We start from the raw sequence: 17468 nt of genomic DNA on the forward strand, positions 1-17468 counted from the left end.
GGAGGGCTGGGACAGAGCACTAAATTAGCTACAGCCATTCATCTTGGGCTCTGGCAGAAAGAGGACAGATTAGACTGAACCTGAATGGAGAAACTGGGAAGCTTGGAGAGCTGGGAGGGCACAGGGAGTTTTGTGCTAAATCGCCCTCTCACAGGACAGTAGCCATATTACTCAAAGAGCCCCTTCTCAGAGCCACAGGGAGAAGCAACAGCCCCTCCCTCAGGATTTGAACACCACCCAACCAGGCCAGAGAAATGCAAATTGAGGCTCACTAACCTTGAGTCAGAAGCAAGTGCCCCACCTGCTGAAAATCCTCTTTACACCTGAGGGATTTTTCATTGAGCTGCAGGGCTACAAATCAAGGCTCATCAAGTGACTGAGACTAAAAAACTGAGGCAGAAAGCTAGTGGATAACTGAACCTTGCCTGAGCTTGCAAATCTAACCCAGGAAAGGAAGACTTGACAGTGATGTTTAACATGGGTTCTCCTACACTCATCCAAACCCAGTAGAGGGAGCCACAACCAGAGGAACACCAACACCCACAGGGAAAATTTGGCAGGCTCCAAAACCCTCTGAGACAGCCAAAATGGCAAAACAAAGAAACAAATCCCAAATGAAAGAACAAGATAACTCTACCAAAAAAGAGACCAATGAAATGCAGTTAAGCAAGTGATCAGAGGTGGAGTTCAGATGATAATGAGGAAGCTCAACAATATGAGTACAGACACAGAAGAAACATTGAAAAATCAACCAATTGGAAATGAAAAGCCACAAAGCAGAAATAAAGAATGACATACAGAAATAAAAAATACATTGGAAGGAATAAGCATCAGAGTAAAGGAAGCCAAGGATTGGATCAGTGAATTAGAAGACAAGGTAGGAAAAATTACCCAATTAGAGAATCAAAAGAAAAAAAAATTAAACAGGAAGACAGCCCTGGCCAGTTTGGCTCAGCAGTTAGAGCGTCGGCCTGTGGTCCAGAGAGACCCGGGTTTGGTTCCCACTAAAGGCACATACCTCAGGTGCAGTTTGTCCCCGGCCCTGGTTGGGTCGTGCAGGTGGAAACCACTCAATGTGTCCCTTTCACACTGATGTTTCTCTCTCTCTCTCTCTCTCTCTCTCTCCCTCCCACTCTATCTGAACAAAAAATGGAAAAATGTCCTCAGGTGAGGATAAAAAAACAAAAACAAAAAAACCCAGGAATACAGCTTAAGAGAACTGTGGGACAACATGACACATTACAACATCCACATCACAGGAACTCCAGAAGAAGAAAATGAGCAAGGGTTAGAGAATATATTTGAAGAAAACTTCCTTAACTTGGTGAAGAAAAAGGGCATATAAGTTCAAAAAGCACCGAGAGCTCCAAGTAAGAAGAACCCAAACAGGTCCACACCAAGACATGAAAATTAAAATGCCCAAAATTAAAGACAAAGAGAGAATCCTAACGGCAGCAAGAGATAAGCAACAGGTTACCTAAAAGGAACCCTCATAAGGCTATCAGCTGACTTCTTAACAGAAACTATAGGCCAGAAGGGAATGACATAAAGTAATCAAGGTAATAAAAACAAGGATTTGAATCCAGGACTACTGTATCCAGCAAGGCTATCATTCAAAATAGAATGTGAAATAAAGAACTCCCTAAAAAAGGCTAAGGGAATATATTGGCACCAAACCAGCACTGCAAGAAATGTTAAAAGAACTGCTGTAATTAGTAGAACAGGAAGAAAAATATAACCACAATAAACATAAATGGCAATAAATAAATACATATTAATAATAACCTTAAGTGTAAATGGATTAAATGATCTGCTCAAAAGACGCAGAGTAGCTGATTGGATAATAAAGTATGACTTATATATATGTTGTTTACAAGGGACACACCTCAAAACAAAAGACTCACATAGGTTGAAAGTGAAGGGATAGAAAAAAATCTTCCAAGCAAACGGACAATTGCTAATATCTGGAAACAGCCCAAGTGTCCATCAATAGATGAGTGGATAAAAAAGCTGTGGTACATGTACACAATGGAACACTATGCAGCTGTAAGAAAGATCTCTCACCCTTTGAGATGACATGAAGGGATGAAGAGAGTATTATGCTAAGCAAAATAAGCCAGTTAGAGATAGACACATATCACATGTTCTCAATTATTTGTAGAATACAGTGAACAAAATAAGCTAATAAACAAAATAGATCCAGAGACATAGAAAGGAATATGGTTCAGACTGACAAACCTTGGGGGGAGGGGGGAGGGGTGGGAAATGAAATAAACGAAAGAACTTACATGCATGTGTGCATAACCAATGGACATAGATAACAATGCTGGGGGGACGGGATTGGGGAGGAGGGTGTCTAGGGGGGAAAAAGGAGAAACATCTGTAACAAAAATAAGTTAATTCATAATAAAAAAAAATTTTTTTAAAGAGTTTAGAACTGGGCAGCTGCAAGATGCTAAGCAGAGCAGAGCTTTATGACCCCAGGAGACCTGGTCGCCACTGGGGATCATGTCTGATCCATAAACCCCCCAAACACAGGGTGATCTCAGGGTAGACGCCCACAAACACGCAGAGAAAGTGTCTCCAGTGGTTGAGAACCCGGAGACTCAGTTCTTGATTGAATCTTGGAACATGAACTGTCCTCTGAAACAGGATCAATATTCCATAGCTATCTTTCACCAGGCCGACCTTTTCTGAAAATGGTGATAGTCCAAAAGAGCTCTGAAAAGCAAAACCATGAGACAAAAGCTGCCCCCACTTTTCCTTAAGACGAATAACTCAGCACACCCAAGACGGTAAAAAGTTAGCGGTGACCGTCTCTGATGAGCTACAGGAAATACCTGTTACAGTCTGCTCGGCCCATGACAACAGCCAGTTACCATGTGCCGCAGGGGTTCTCCCCACGCCACCAGGCTACTCCACCCTGCACCATCTCCTGGAGGCAGCATCAGACCCCACAGCTGAGGGCTCCATCCACAAGACCACCCCCCACGGAGATGCCAGTCACCGTCCTGGTTGTCACCTGTACTTCTGACCAGCTGGCTGAAAAACAGGTTCCCACGACCCCTCTTTGGTGAATGAGCTGGAGCAGTCGGCATGACTGAGGAACCTGCTTCCTCACTAGACTGTCATTACAACAAAGGACAGCAGAGGGCAGGAATCAAAAGCAGATGAAGAGACACAGAGGGCGAGGTCTCAAACAAAGGAACTTCTGTCCTTGTGGAGTTTGGGGCCCAGCACAATGGCACGCAAAGCATTCTGGTTCCCCACTGGGAAGCTCTCCAAACCCTGCCTTTTGGGTTTTTATGGAGGCTTCAGTATACAGGGATTGACTAAATCCCTGGCCTTTGGTGACAGAATCAACTTCCAGCCCCTCTGCTCTTCCCAGAGGTCACCGCAGTGGGACTGAAAATCTCAGCCCTGTAGCCACATGGTTGGTTCTCCTGGCCACCGGTCCCCATCCTTAGGTACAGCCAAAGTCACCTCTTCAACATAACGAGACATCCTGTGGCTCTCATGGCGTGAGAAATCACACGGGTTTCAGGAGCTGTGTCACAAACCAGGACGAGGACCGAAAACACCTTTCTTGACACAAAGCACACTATCGCAAACCCCTTTCAGCGGCATCTGTCCGCAACCCGGACTCCTGGCCCAAACAGATTTAGCTCAAGTGTGAACAATTACCCAGACCCGGCCAATGACAGTCCCTTTCTGCAGAGAGCGCACCCAGTCTCCTGGTGGCCGGATCTAAGGACACGTTTGGGATCTGTGGGGTGGCCACGGGCACAGGCAAGCGCAGCACCCGGCCTTCAGGGAGAGAGGCCGGGGGAGTGACCTGGGCCCAGGCAGACCCGAGGAGGCCCAGGCCGGGTTCCCGGCTGCCGCAGGCTGGACCCAGCCCTCCCAGGCCCAGCCTCCCGCCTGCTTTTCTGGTTGCAGCCGGCTCAGACGGACTCCTGCCTCTTAGGGCCAGAAGAGAATGAGCGGAGGGGACCAGCCCGCTCGCCCTCGGACGCAGCACATCCATGCAGGCTGCCGAACCCGCCTGTTTTCCTCCTGAAACAATGCTCCAGCCCCGGGTCCAAGTCAGCCCTGGATCTCATCCCAGCCTGTGTCCAGTTCGCCTGAGCACTGGGCCGACCCGCCCAAGGCCTCGGCCCTGCCCCTCCGCTCTGTTGTTCAGCTGCACCTCTGGCCAGGGTCAAAGTTAGACCCGTTGTCATGCAACTGCTCAAGCTCCCAGGGTCACCCATGTCTCCAGCATCCTCCCCCAACAAAACCCAAACCCTGCTCACAGCGCAATGCCTGCAGCTACTGGACGCCTGGACGCAGTAACTTAGCTTCCTTCCCTGTCCTCAAGGAAACTCATTCAATAAACGGAAATCCTGGTGACACCCTTAACCTGAAGGGTCTGGGGTCCCTCTTTATGCACGTCCCCGAGACCCACCCTCCTGCAGAAACTCCTGGGTGTACCTGGGATATAAAAGGTGCCACCATTGCCCCAATGCGACACAGGGAGCCGCTGATCCCCATCCCCAGAGCGCGCATCACGGTGGGGTAGACCTGGAGGGAGGGCACAGAGCACAGTTAGTTCAGGCCTCTGCCCCCTCTTCCTTCCCGCCCAGGTCAGGCGTGGGCACATCTGGAGGCGGACAGAGTAGGGAAATGACCTACAAGATAAATCATAAGTAAGGGTACAAAACTATAACAAGAAGCAAAGACAAATAATACAAATTAAAAAAAAAAACACAATTAATAAACAATAATACAAGAATAAACTGTGTTTGGTGTACTCACAACTGTAAACCTACTTTAGTCCATTCCCATATGTCAAATATCAAGCATTCTATATAGGATATAGAATAGAAGACATTCATTTTCTCCAGTACACAGCTTTGAATGTTTAAACCATATCTATTACGAGAAGGATAAACACTTAGAAATTATCCTTTATGTGAGCAAATTCCAAACTCTGCATTTAATTGAATATTCAAAATATAATTTCAGAAAAGCAACCTGTGGAATCGGATTTCCTCTTTGAGCTATAGATGCATAAAGGTGGTTCTACGGAAAGAAAATACTCCCCAAATAATGATGATTTGCCCGACCAGTGTGGCTCACTGGTTGAGTGTTAACTCATGCACCAAGAGGTCACCGGTTCGATTCCCAGCCAGGGGACATGCCCAGGTTGAGGGCCCGATCCCCAGTGGGGGGCATGCAGGAGGCAGCCAATGGATGTTCTCTCTCGTTGATGTTTCTATCTCTCTCTCTCTCCCTTCCTCTCTCTCTAAGCTCAATAAAGAAAAAAAAACTTTTTTAATAATAATGATGATGATTCACTGAAACCTTAAATAAAGATGCAGGGCCAAACACATGCCACCCCACTCATTATGCTCTCGCTGCAGAATCTTAGGGTACAATCTACTTTCCTCCTGCAACTCTCTTACAGGAAAAACTCACTAATCTGTACCTCATCAATTCAGAATTCTTAGAGCAAAAGTTTAATGCATAAGCAAATGTTATTTTAAAAATGAGATTAAAGAGAATATATAAAGAGTGGTTTTTCCAAACCCTGGAGAATTTTCTCTCAATACTATACAAAACAAACAAAAAACAAAACAAAACCCAGTTTTGGTCATTTCACTAAAACACAGCACACTGCCCCTTTGCTAGGCCACGTCTCGCCAGCCACCAGCACCGAGTACAAAGCAAGGTGCCTTCCCGCACGGCCACTGCTGTGCTAGGAGGTCGGAGGTCGGAGGTCGGAGGTCGGAGGTCGGAGGTCGGAGGTCGGGCGGGCGCCTCACGGGGAGCCTTTCTCTCCCAGGAAACCAGGCTGCTGACTACACCAGAAAACAGTGGATTCAGATTCACGCTGGTGTTCTGCTCCCTATTTAAGAATAATGCCTTTTGTTCATATTTTGACAATTCCAGGAGATAGAATAATAGATGAATTTTTAAATAAGTATCGGGGGGTGGGGGGTGGGGGAAATATGCTTAGAAATGACCTGTAAATGAAAACATTCCAAAATGTTAAAGTGAATATTCCAAATATAACTTTAGAAGCATATTACACACCGGCGCTTAGGTTCATAAACGCACAAAATAGTTTTAGAAGATGTTGTTCATGGAATGAAATGAAGTGCCATGTGTATGTCTCGATTGCCTATTTTCGTCTGGGCGAGGAGAGTATTTCTCGGTGGCTTTCCGGTTTCTGACCCGGCCTGCCTGTCCTGTGCACGGCCCGCGTCCCCAGGCGTGGAACAAGGGCGGCTCCCAAGTCCCCAGAGCACAGCACTCCTCCAGCTCAGTGAATGACGCCGCCGGTCAAAATCCCGTGTCCTCTACAGAAACCGCATTTCCAGGGATGTTCGCTCTTTAAAGCGAGGGTTTATGAGCAGACCTTGGCTCCCTCAGTAGTGCCTTCCTTGCATACAGTAGATGTCTCCATTCAAAGCATGAAGGAAGAATGCATTGAAGGTTACATTTCAATGCAAGCCGCATGCAGGAAATACAGATGAAGGGGGTGTGATCTTTCAAAGGAATAAAGGGGAACAATATATCCTCATTTCAAAACGGGAGAGAAAGCGGGAGATTTACATTCTAACAGCTACGGGCCCCATGTCTTCTGGAATCACGGCATTAGGACAAGGAGTCGTTTTCCTATAAATGACATTGAGGGACAAGGGGAGAAGATCCCATCCTTTGCTCAGACACTGGCTTTCACTAGACTCACTGGAGCAAGGGGAAGTCAAATAAACCTTCTGGCATAGTTTTAATGGATGGTTTTAGAAAATCACCCAACGTCAGCCAAAGCCAGGGATACCTTTTCAATGGATGGGCATCGTCTCTAAAGTAGCTCGTCTGCACCCCAATGGAACCAACCCCTCCCCTAAAACTGACCTCAGCAGTGTAAATGTAGATGGTGTTGAAGTTGGCTGCCACCAAAGCCCTCAGCGTGAAGAGGAAGCCCGTGAGGCCGGCACTAGGGGACAGGAAGCAAGAGTTACCACAGGCAACAGAGGCCTTCCATGGCCGCAGCCAAGTGGGTTACAGATGCTGACGCACACCCGCAGACAGCCAGCTGCTTCTCCGCGGGCCTGATTTTGGGGGCCTCAGCAAATGTCTGACTCAAACCTTCAGTCCTACTCCCCACCTTCTCCACTCCCCCAGGTGTGTCATTCCAGCCTGGGCCCCACCCCCCCAAAAATGGCGCAGACAGGTTGTAGAATAAATGATATATATTATAACTGAGGCCACTCTAGGGTCACAAATTAAGAGTGAAATATGCCTGACCAGTGTGGCTCAGTGGTTGAGCACTGACCCATGCACCGAGAGGTCGCAGATTCGATTCCTGGTCAGGGCACATGCCCAGGTTGTGGGCCTGATCCCCAGTGGGGGGCATGCAGGAGGCGGCCAACTGATGTTCTCTCTCATCGATGTTTCTCTCTCTCTCCCTTCCTCTCTCTCTAAAAATCAATAAAAAAAATTTTTTTAAAGGAGTGAATTTTCACACCACAGATCTATTTTATATATTATGTTATGTTATATTATATTATACATCACTAAACTATCTTCACTATGGCCAGGATAATTTGCTTAACGACTAGAGTCCCGTTTCTCCAGTCAGCTTTGCATAAAGATCCTAAATATTTGGCGAGCAAAGTGAGCACACCCACACTGGTGCCCATATCCTGTGATAGCTGAAGAGGGGCGGGGTCCGTGGGAAGAGGGAGGTACCAGGGTAGGTGCCAGGCAAGATCATTCTAGACAAATAAGCAGTCCATCCTCTACTCTCCTGAAAGGGCCTCGACCCGACCCCCAAGAACATTATGGATTAGAAGACCCCATCTGAAAACCACCGCACAAAACCCAGTGATCTGGAAGCAACCAGAGCAAATACCTTGAAGTGCAGATATTGAGGAGAAGGAAGAACAGAGCCGTGCATCCCATGGTGATGGAAAGGCTCAGCCGTCTGCCCAGGAAATTAATGCCCAGGATGTTTAGAGGGTTCACTGGGGAGCAAATGACAAAGACAATCTCGGGAACCTTGACAGCCAGTGGCATTTATCAGCCATGGCATGGAGCCCTCTTTATCCTTTCAGAAAGAAGCAACTTCACCCAAGCCTCGTGCGTATTCCGGCCGAGACCCAGGCACATTGTCATCCACCTTCGACACACTTTCCCCACGTGGGTCCCAGAATGACGAGCACTGGTGCGTACAAAGGGTATCTCATGCCCAGCATGCTCATCGTGGGCGTCTACGGCAAACTGCCCGCTTGCTAGCCCTATACTGTAAATGTTTTACTGTGGTTCATCAAATTCAAGGTGCCATTGAATTTTAAGTGCCATCATTTTATGCCTCCTAAAACAGAGCTAGGACCGCCAGTTACAATGTAACACACCATTGTGAGACACATCCCAGTTTCAGAGATGGCAAAATGTGAAGGGAAAAGGGGCCTCTTAGAATTGCTAGAATTTAGTCATTCAAAGCTCTGCCCCTCCAGACGTCTCCTCCCCACCGCAGTTCACACTGCAGGCTGTCGGCACGATCCGGGGGGTCACTCAAGTCCACGAGGGTCACACGTCTCTCCTCCGAGGCTGAGTTGCCTGTCCCCTGCCCGCAACAGAGACACTTACAAGCGATTTCACCAACGGTGCTGATAATCATGGTCCGGTAGTCGGAAGGGCTGAACATGTGGCAGTAACAGGGGCTCTGGCTTCCCTCTGTGCTCTCCTCTGGGCCCCCCACGCTCATCACCACCTCGGACCCCGAACCACAGACCAGGTTCCGCTCCAGCAGCTCAGTGCTGGCCAGGATGATCCCGTAGTAGGCGAAGGAGATGCCTAGCCTAGGAAGAAGACAAGAGGGACACGAGAAGAACCAGGTGCCACCAGAGCTGCAGGGGGACAGCAGAGCGAGGAGAGGGGGAAGAAGGCTGGGCCCACATATCTGGGGGCACTGGAGGCCACACAGGGGACCCTGATTTTTTTTTTATCCTCACCCGAGGACATTTTTCCATTTTTTGTACAGATAGAGTGGGAGGGAGAGAGAGAGAGAGAAACATCGACGTGAAGGGACACATCGAGTGGCTGCCACCCGCACGACCAACCAGGGCCGGGGACAAACTGCAACCGAGGTGCATGCCCTTAGCGGGAACCGAACCCAGGTCTCTCTGGACCGCAGGCGGACACTCCAACCGCTGAGCCAAACCGGCCAGGGCGGGGACCCTGATTTTTGACAGCGGGAGGGGGCGGGTTACCCCACAGGCCGGTGGAGTTCAAGGTCTAGATTCATTTTCTGTCACTGTTGTAACAAATTAGCAGACTCTGTGGCTTAAAACACTTGTTTGGTCTCTCAGTTCCGGAGGTCAGAGGTTCGTGGGTCTGGCCGAGCCCTCTGCTCCGAGTCTGTGGCAGGCAGGAAAGTGTAGGCAGGGTCCCCTCCCTTCTGGGGGGAAGAATCCTCTTCCAGGCTCCCCAGATGGTCGGCAGGACGCGGCCCGGGCGGCGAGGACTCATCCCCGCTGCTGGTGGCTGACCAGCCGCTCGGCCTCCACCTGCTCCCCTCGCTCTGGTCCTCGAAGCCAGCAGCCTGCAGAGCGTCCGGCTCCTGCTCTGCTCTCTGCTCGCTCCGGCCGCCTCCTCCTCGGTCTCCCTTCTGCAGGCCCAGCCCAGCGGGAGACATTCCTCTACCTTCACGGACTCCGTGACCCAGTGGGGCCCGCCTGCCAATCCAGACTTGTCCCCCTACTTTAAGGCCTGTGATCTTAAACACCTGGACACAGTCCCCTCCCATCAGCGCCCAGTTAGTGTTAGTTTGCATCGCCAGGAGCTGGCGCCATCCTGGGGTCACCAAGGGCCTTGAGCAGGCCACCAGGAGCCAAGGAAGGTTTTTGTATTTGCTTTATATTTTCTCCCCATTCTCTTATAAAGATCTTTAATAAGATATTAAAATAACATACAGAAAAGTTCATATATCAAAGTCAAGGAAAAAACAGCCTCCCCGGAACTCCCCGTGTGTCCCTCCAGTTCTGCAGAAAGGGTTGTAAAAGCCACCGACCGAACACGTGGGGACAGTCCGGGAAAGCACACCTGTTCTGGGCTTTGGAGGATGTCAGGGTGATGCCTGTTACTCCTGTCCGTGTGCCCGCAGGATTGGAGTCTCTGAGAAAACGTCCTCGTGCACGTGAGACTTACTGGAGGACCTGGGGGTGCCAGGTCATGAAGCCCGGGCTCGCTTGGAAGTACTTCAGCCCAGGAAGAATGTAGCCACAGCAAATATGGGTGAATCTCCTTGCCCGTCAGGTCCGGGCAAGGAGGGATCCCAGGTCATCATGGCGGCCTCTCACGTCGTGTTTGGAAATGTTCATAAAGAGATATTTTATTTTATTTATTTATTTTATCCTCATTTTTCCATTTTTTGTTCAGATAGAGCGGGAGGGAGAGAGAGGAAGAGGGAGGGGGAGAGAGAAACAGCGACGTGAAAGGGACACATTGAGTGGCTGCCACCCTCATGACCCCAACCGGGCTGGGGACAAACTGCAACTGAGGTACATGCCCTTAGCGGGAACCAAGCCCAGGTCTCTCTGGACCAAGGGCTGATGCTCTCTAACCGCTGAGCCTAACTGTCCAGGGCCATAATGAGATATTTTAAAAGAAAACAATCAAAATGTCTCCCCTTGTTATTCAAGTAGCTTTAATTTGTTTAATTTCCAAATATTAAGGGCATTTTTAAAATTAAAGTGTCATCCGGACGGTGTGGCTCAGTGGGTGAGTGTCGACCCATGCACCAAGAGGTCACCGGTTCGATTCCCAGTCAGGGCACATGCCCAGGTTGTGGGCCAGATCCCCAGTGGGGGGCATGCAGGAGGCGGCCAGTCGATGTTCTCTCTCATCATGTTTCTGTCTCATCATGTTTCTATCTCTCTCTCCCTCTCCCTTCCTCTTTCTCTAAAATCAATAAAAAGGAAAGAAAATTAAAGTGTCAAGGGGAGACAGACCAACCTATTGATAATGATTATATCTGAAGAAGGCAGAGAAACAACCACTTTCCTGAATTCAGACGCTGTAGATCAGTTTTGCCTACTTTCTATCTCCGTGTAAATGGAATCACATAACCTGTACTACGTGTGCCTGGCTCCCTTTGCTCATTTGTGAGATTCAGCAATGCTGGGTGTTGGCTACTAGTTTTCTCATCTTTATTGTTGTTTAGTATTCTATTTCACGAATATAGCACAATTTATCCATCATACGGTCGATGGGCACGTGGGCTGTTTGTAGTTTGGGGCTGTTAGAAATTTAATAATGCTCTGGACATTCATGTCAACTGTCTTTTGGTAAATGTATGTATGCATTTCTGCTGGGTGTCAACCCAGGAACAGAACTGCTGAGCCGTGGGCTGTGCATATTTTCAACAATCATAGATGTCCCCAGACAGCTTTCCAAAGTGGTTGTACAACTTGAACTCTAACGGGCAGTGTGTGCAACAGTTCCCGTTACTCTACAGCCTTCCAACACTTGGTGCCGTCAGTCTTTAATATGGGCCCTTCAGGAGGATTTGTAATGATGAACGAGACTTCACAAGGTTAGGAAGCGAGCTCCTGTGCAGATGAAAAATAAAAAGCGGAAGCCCTGGCCAGTTTGGCTCAGTGGTTAGAACGTTGGCCCACGGACCAAAGAGTCATGGGTTTGATTCCGGTCAAGGGCACGTACCTTGGTTGTGCTTCGGTCCTCGGCCCTGGTCGGGGTCTTGTGGGAGGCAACCAGTCTATGTGTCCCTCTCACATCGATGTTTCTCTCTGTCTCTCCCCCTCTTCCTCCCTCCTTCCCTCCCATTCTATCAGAAGACAGATTGAAAAATATCCTCAGGTGAGGATTTAAAAAACAAACCAAAACAAAAAAACTGTAGACTATTAGGGTTTTTTTCTTTCTCTCCTTTTTTTAAATTGTTATTTTATCTAACTCTCTGGTCGGTGGTGTTAGTAGAAAGATAAGAGATTGCTGGGGTCTTTCTGGTATGGTATTTTTCTCCCCAGTAGTATTCCGAGTGGGTTTACTTTAGTAGGTTTTCTCCAAATGCTTGTTCCTTTAACTCATTTCCAAATAACAACATTCTTTTTTTTTTTCAATCCTCGACTGAGGATATGTTTTTTAATGGACTCTTTTGAGAGAGAAGAAGGGAGAGAAACATCAACGGTGACAGAGAAACATTAATTGGTTGCCTCCTGTACCAGGGATCAAACCCGCAGCCTCGGTGTGTACCCCGACCGGGAGTTGACCCCAAAGCCGCTCCAACTAACCGAGCCACCTGGCCAGAGCGGAAACAACTCCCTTCTTACCATATGACCCAGATCTGCAGCGTGGTCCGTAAGTATTTAGCCTCCAACAAGTCTGCAAATCTTCCTCTTTTCTCCTGGGGGAGTAGATAGGGGACACAGAATAGATTTAGTGGGTTAAGGATAAGCAAAGATGTCTCTAATATTTTAGATATTAAATATTAATAAAATATTAAAGAAACAAGGACAACATGGGACGTGGGGGATGAGATAACCACTGGGCTCCCATGAGTACCCCACCCAAACTCATAATCTTTTCTTTTTGTTAATCCTCACCAGAGGATATTTTTTCCATTGATTTTTAGAGAATGGAAGGGAGGGAGGAAGGGAGAGAGAAACATTGATGTGAGAGAAATACACTTAGACCAGGGATGGAACCTGCAATCCATGTACATGCCCTTGACTGGGAATCGAACCTGTGACCTGGTCCTCAGGCCTGTGCTCTAACCACTGAGAAACCCAGCCAGGGCCATACCACTTTTAACACAGTCACCCCAGACAATCCGTGTCTGCACACCTGTTGTCTGGCGAGTACCCAGACTCACTGAATGGTGATTCTAACCCTCTTCACGCTGGGCTGGCGAGGGGCGTGGAAGAAAACAGGACCCATGAAAATATCAGTAAGACTGATGGGAGAGTCTTTCAATATTAACATTAAAATGGAAAAAAAAAAAAAAAACCAAAAAACGTCTAACATTTTTCAAAAGTGTGAGGCTTTTATAAGAAAAAAAAATGTCATAAATTTGAAAAGCAGTCAGACCACCCAATTTCTTTTTGTATCTTTAGGGTAATTAGCAAAAGTTCTTAGCCACAGTCAGTACCTATTAAATACTTTTGCGTAGAGATGAGTTCCAAGTTACTACAGTAATGGGTTTTATACTAAGCGAGGAAAGCTTTGGGGGTTCTCGGCTGAAAACCAATCACCCTTTTCTCACAAGTAGACCTGGGATCACGGAGTGGGGAGGCTAGGGTTTTGTTCTCACAGGAAGAGCTTGAGGGGACAGAGAGTCTGTTGCCAGGGACCTGGAGGCCGTTGTGACGCGACCCACATGTCAGTTTCATTCGCCTTCCATATTGGGGCTGGTGACTCATCACTGGAAACCTCTGGTCTAGTCCCTTCCTCCCCTGGTCCAACACAGAATATGTGGCCCAGAGAGCTTAGGTGATTTGCCCAAGATCACACAGCGGTCTGAAGGCAGAGCAAGCTGGGAGCCCAGGTCTCTGGAGCACGTCCTGAGTAGTGGCCGTCTCACTCTCTGCTATGTCCTCTTGGGTTTCGATGTGACTATGCTCCCCCACTTCCCCGGGTTTACTAGAGATTCAGAAAGCTCAATCCCAATGCATCATCAATTTTATCCTCATACGCTACGTGACGTGGAACTTTGGCTGCAACCCTTTGGGTGGCCTCATTCACCTCCCCCGCGGTGTAGGCCTCCCTCAGACAGCCCCCAGGCCCCTCAGCTCAGGCACCTTGCCCAGCCTCCCCTGCGAGGCTTCTGACAGCAGCCCACTGACCCCCCACTGCGCTTCCCCGCCTCTGGTCCCGGCTCACCCCGTTCCTCCCGTGGTGGCCTCTTTCCTCCCCTTTCTCTGCTCAGCGTGTGCCCGCTTGTGCCCCGAGGTGCCTCGCGGTCTGCCCCTGCTCTGAGCCTGCACACCCCCGCCTGCCTGGCTCCCTGGGTCCGGGCACCTGGACTCTGTTGTGATTGATTCTTTCCCGTGGGTCTGCCCCTGGCACCTCTGCAGCCCCAGAGCCTCCGCAATAGGCGGCTGAGTACAGGGTCACCGAGTGCGAGTGACGATGGCTGCGCGCTGGAGGCTGGGAAGGGGTGCGGAAGGAAGGAGGGGAGGAGAAAGGAGGATGGAAGAGTGGGGCGGAGGGTGGATGGAGAACATGGAGAATATAGAGGGGGTAGAGGAGGAGGGTGGTGGTTATGGGAACTGTGCGCCCCTAAAATTCCTATGTTGATGTTCTAATCCCCAGAAAGTGACTGCAGTTGGAGATAAGGCCTTCAAAGAGGTAATTCAGTGAAAATGAGGTCATGAGGGTGGACTACAATCCAACATGACTGATGTCCCTGTAAAAAGCGATTGGGACACAGACACACACAGAGGGGAGATGAGGTGAAGGGACAGGAGAAGACGGCCGCCCAGGCGAAGGAGAGGCCGCAGAAGACACCAACTCGGTGACACCCTGAGCTTAGACATCTGCCTCCAGGGCGTGAGAAAATTAATCTCCGCTGGTGTTTTGTTTTGTTTTTCATTTTGCTGTTGTTAATCCTCACCCGAGGATATTTTTCCATTGATTTTTTAGATGGAGTGGAGGGGGGGGGGACATTAATGTGAGAAAGACACATCAGTTGGTTGCCTCCTGCAGGACCCCAACCAGGCCGGGGATTGAACCTGCAATCCAGGTACATGCCCTTGACCAGGATGTGAACACAAGAACTTTCGGTCCAGGAGCCGAGGCTCTAACCATTGTGCCACTGGCCAGGGCTAAACCTCCACTGTTGAAGCCACCCTGTCTATGGGACCTTGTCACGGCAGCCCAAGCGCATACACAGTGGCAGAGAGAAGGTGGGGAAGGGAGAATGTGGATGGAGAACGGGGGATGGAAGAAGGAGAAAGAAAGTATAAGGAAAAGGGGCTGGGAAGGGAGAGGAGAGAACTGGACCTCCAGGCGTCAGTCCTGGAGCCACTGCTGTGTTCCATGTAAGAAATACACCTCGGCCCGGCCTGCGGTCCAGAGAGACCCGGGTTCGGTTCCCGCTAAGGGCATGTACCTCGGTTGCAGTTTGTCCCCGGCCCTGGTTGGGTCATGTGGGTGGCGGCCACTCGATGTGTCCCTTTTACGTCGATGTTTCTCTCTCTCTCTCTCTCTCTCCTTCCCTCCCTCTCACTCTATCTGAATGAAAAATGGAAAAATGTCCTCGGGTGAGGATAAAAAAGAAAAGAAATATACCTCGGAAGTGGTTGGACTTGGTCCCTCATGATCATCATCTGTCTATGGTTTTGAGCTCACTGCCTCTGCCAAGTATTTTTCACTCTTTGCAATCAAGTATTTTTTATACTATTGACAATCAAAACTTCATAGCTACTTAAAGACTATGTGCCAGTCTCTACAAAGCATGGCTTCCTTCATTTAATCAGTTGCCTAGCAACTAATTAGCCCTCCCACCATGCTTTGCGTGATGAGCTGCACTTGTCAGTATCTTGGAGGGAAGGTAGGAGATGGCCCATACTGCCCAATAGCAGCTTCCTGTCCTCCGAACCACAGAGCTTATTTCCAAAACTCAGAAAATAAGTGAGAATAACAGAATCGTCCTCAATCCTCAGGAAGAAAGCCTGGGTTTCTGGCTTCACAATTAGGCTTTGAGGCATGTGTAATAATTAGCAGTAACAGTCCACAAAGCAAAATGAGAAGACCTCACCAAAATGCAATTGTGAGTGGGGTTCGGGGGAGAGGGATCTTTAATCCTCATCATCTTTGCATTACCACCGAGCACACACTGTCTCACAGGAATGTGTTCAGCAGCAGGCGGGGGACAGTGTCTGTCATCACTGATGCCCTGGGACACCATCAGGAGCAGCCCATCCCTCACTCTACGAACTGCACACCTGGACACCACCTGACCTTCTGTGGCCACAAGATCCCCGAGATACTAAGGTTTTGGTGGAGGGTGTGTGAAGAGCTGTTACTGCTCTGGAACCCCCTTAGATACAGAGCAAGTTCTGGGTAAAGAAGGGGCTCTCCTGCCCTGGCCAGTGGGGCTCGCTGAAGGGTTACGGTTTGATCCCCCATCAGGGACATGCCTGGGTTGCGGGCTCGATCCCCAGTAGGGGGCATGCAGGAGGCAACAGATGGATGATGTTCTCACACCAATGTTTCTTTCTCTCTCCCTCTCTAAAGATCTTTTTTAAAAAATCTTAAAAAAAGAAAGAATGGGCTCTCCCACTGCCTGGTGCAGCCACTATGGAAAATAGGATGGAGGGCCCTCAAAACATTAAAAATAAAACCACCATATGATCTAGCAATCCCACTTTTGGGTAATATATTCAAAGGAAATAAAAACTGGATCTCATAAGGGGTTAATTTCCAATATATAGAGAGTGCTTACACAACTCAACAAAAGGAAGACAAAGAACCCAGTTAAAAAATGGGCAGAGGAACTAAATAGACACCTCTCCAAACAGGACATACAAATGGCCAAAAGACATATGAAGAAATGCTTAACATCACTAATCATCAGAGAGATGCAAATTAAAACAACAATGAGGTATCACCTCACACCTGTCAGAATGGCCGCCATCAACAAATCATCAAACAACAAGTGTTGGCGAGGGTGTGGAGAAAAGGGGACTCTAGTACACTGCTGGTGGGAATGCAGACTGTGCAGCCACTGTGGAAAACACTATGGTGTTACCTCAAAAATTTAAAAGTTGAACTTCCATTTGACCCAGTGATCCCACTTCTAGGAATATACCCTAAGAAGCCTGAAACACCAATCAGAAAGAATATATGTACCCCCATGTTCATAGCAGCTCTATTTACAATAGCTAAGATCTGGAAACAGCCCAAGTGTCCATCAGTAGACGAATGGATAAAAAAGTGGTGGTACATATACACAATGGAGTACTATGCAGCTGTAAGAAAGAAAGATCTCTTATCCTTTGAGACGACATGAAGGGACCTGGAAAGTATCATCCTAAGCGAAACAAGCCAAACAGAGAAAGACAAGTATCGTATGATCTCACTTATTTGTGGACTATAATGAACATAACAGTCTGAGAAATGGGGTAGTCCCAGAGACGTGGAAGTGGGGTATAGACTGACAATCCCCAGAACAGGGGGTGGTGGGGGTGGTGGAAGAGAGAGAAACCACAGAACTTATATGCATGTATGCATGAAGAATGGACATGGACAACAAAGCTGGGGACAGGGCAGGGAGGGAGGGGGAATCAGGGGGGGAAAAAGGAGAAACATCTGTAACAAAAATAAATTAATTTTTTAAAAAAACTGGATCTCAGAAAGATATCCACACTCCTATGCGCATCGCAGCATTATTCACAGTAACACACACACCCATACACACACACACACAATGGAATAGTATTCCACTACCAGAAAGA

General features: G+C 48.4%; 1 protein-coding gene across 1 annotated transcript in view; it reads right to left on the bottom strand.

The window, feature by feature from the left end:
* The window catches only part of SVOPL (SVOP like), a 71683-nt gene that overhangs the window by 20558 nt on the left and 33657 nt on the right, over positions 1-17468 (bottom strand). Inside the window, exons 9-13 of the mRNA XM_036247208.1 lie at positions 12342-12415; positions 8641-8852; positions 7904-8015; positions 6904-6985; positions 4474-4563 (exon numbers count right to left, since the gene is read on the bottom strand). Coding sequence (XP_036103101.1) covers positions 4474-4563; positions 6904-6985; positions 7904-8015; positions 8641-8852; positions 12342-12415 — 570 coding nt within the window. The remainder of the gene's footprint in view (positions 1-4473; positions 4564-6903; positions 6986-7903; positions 8016-8640; positions 8853-12341; positions 12416-17468) is intronic.

This window comes from Molossus molossus, unplaced genomic scaffold (genome assembly GCF_014108415.1).
Source record: "Molossus molossus isolate mMolMol1 unplaced genomic scaffold, mMolMol1.p scaffold_m16_p_7, whole genome shotgun sequence".
NCBI lineage: Eukaryota > Metazoa > Chordata > Mammalia > Chiroptera > Molossidae > Molossus > Molossus molossus.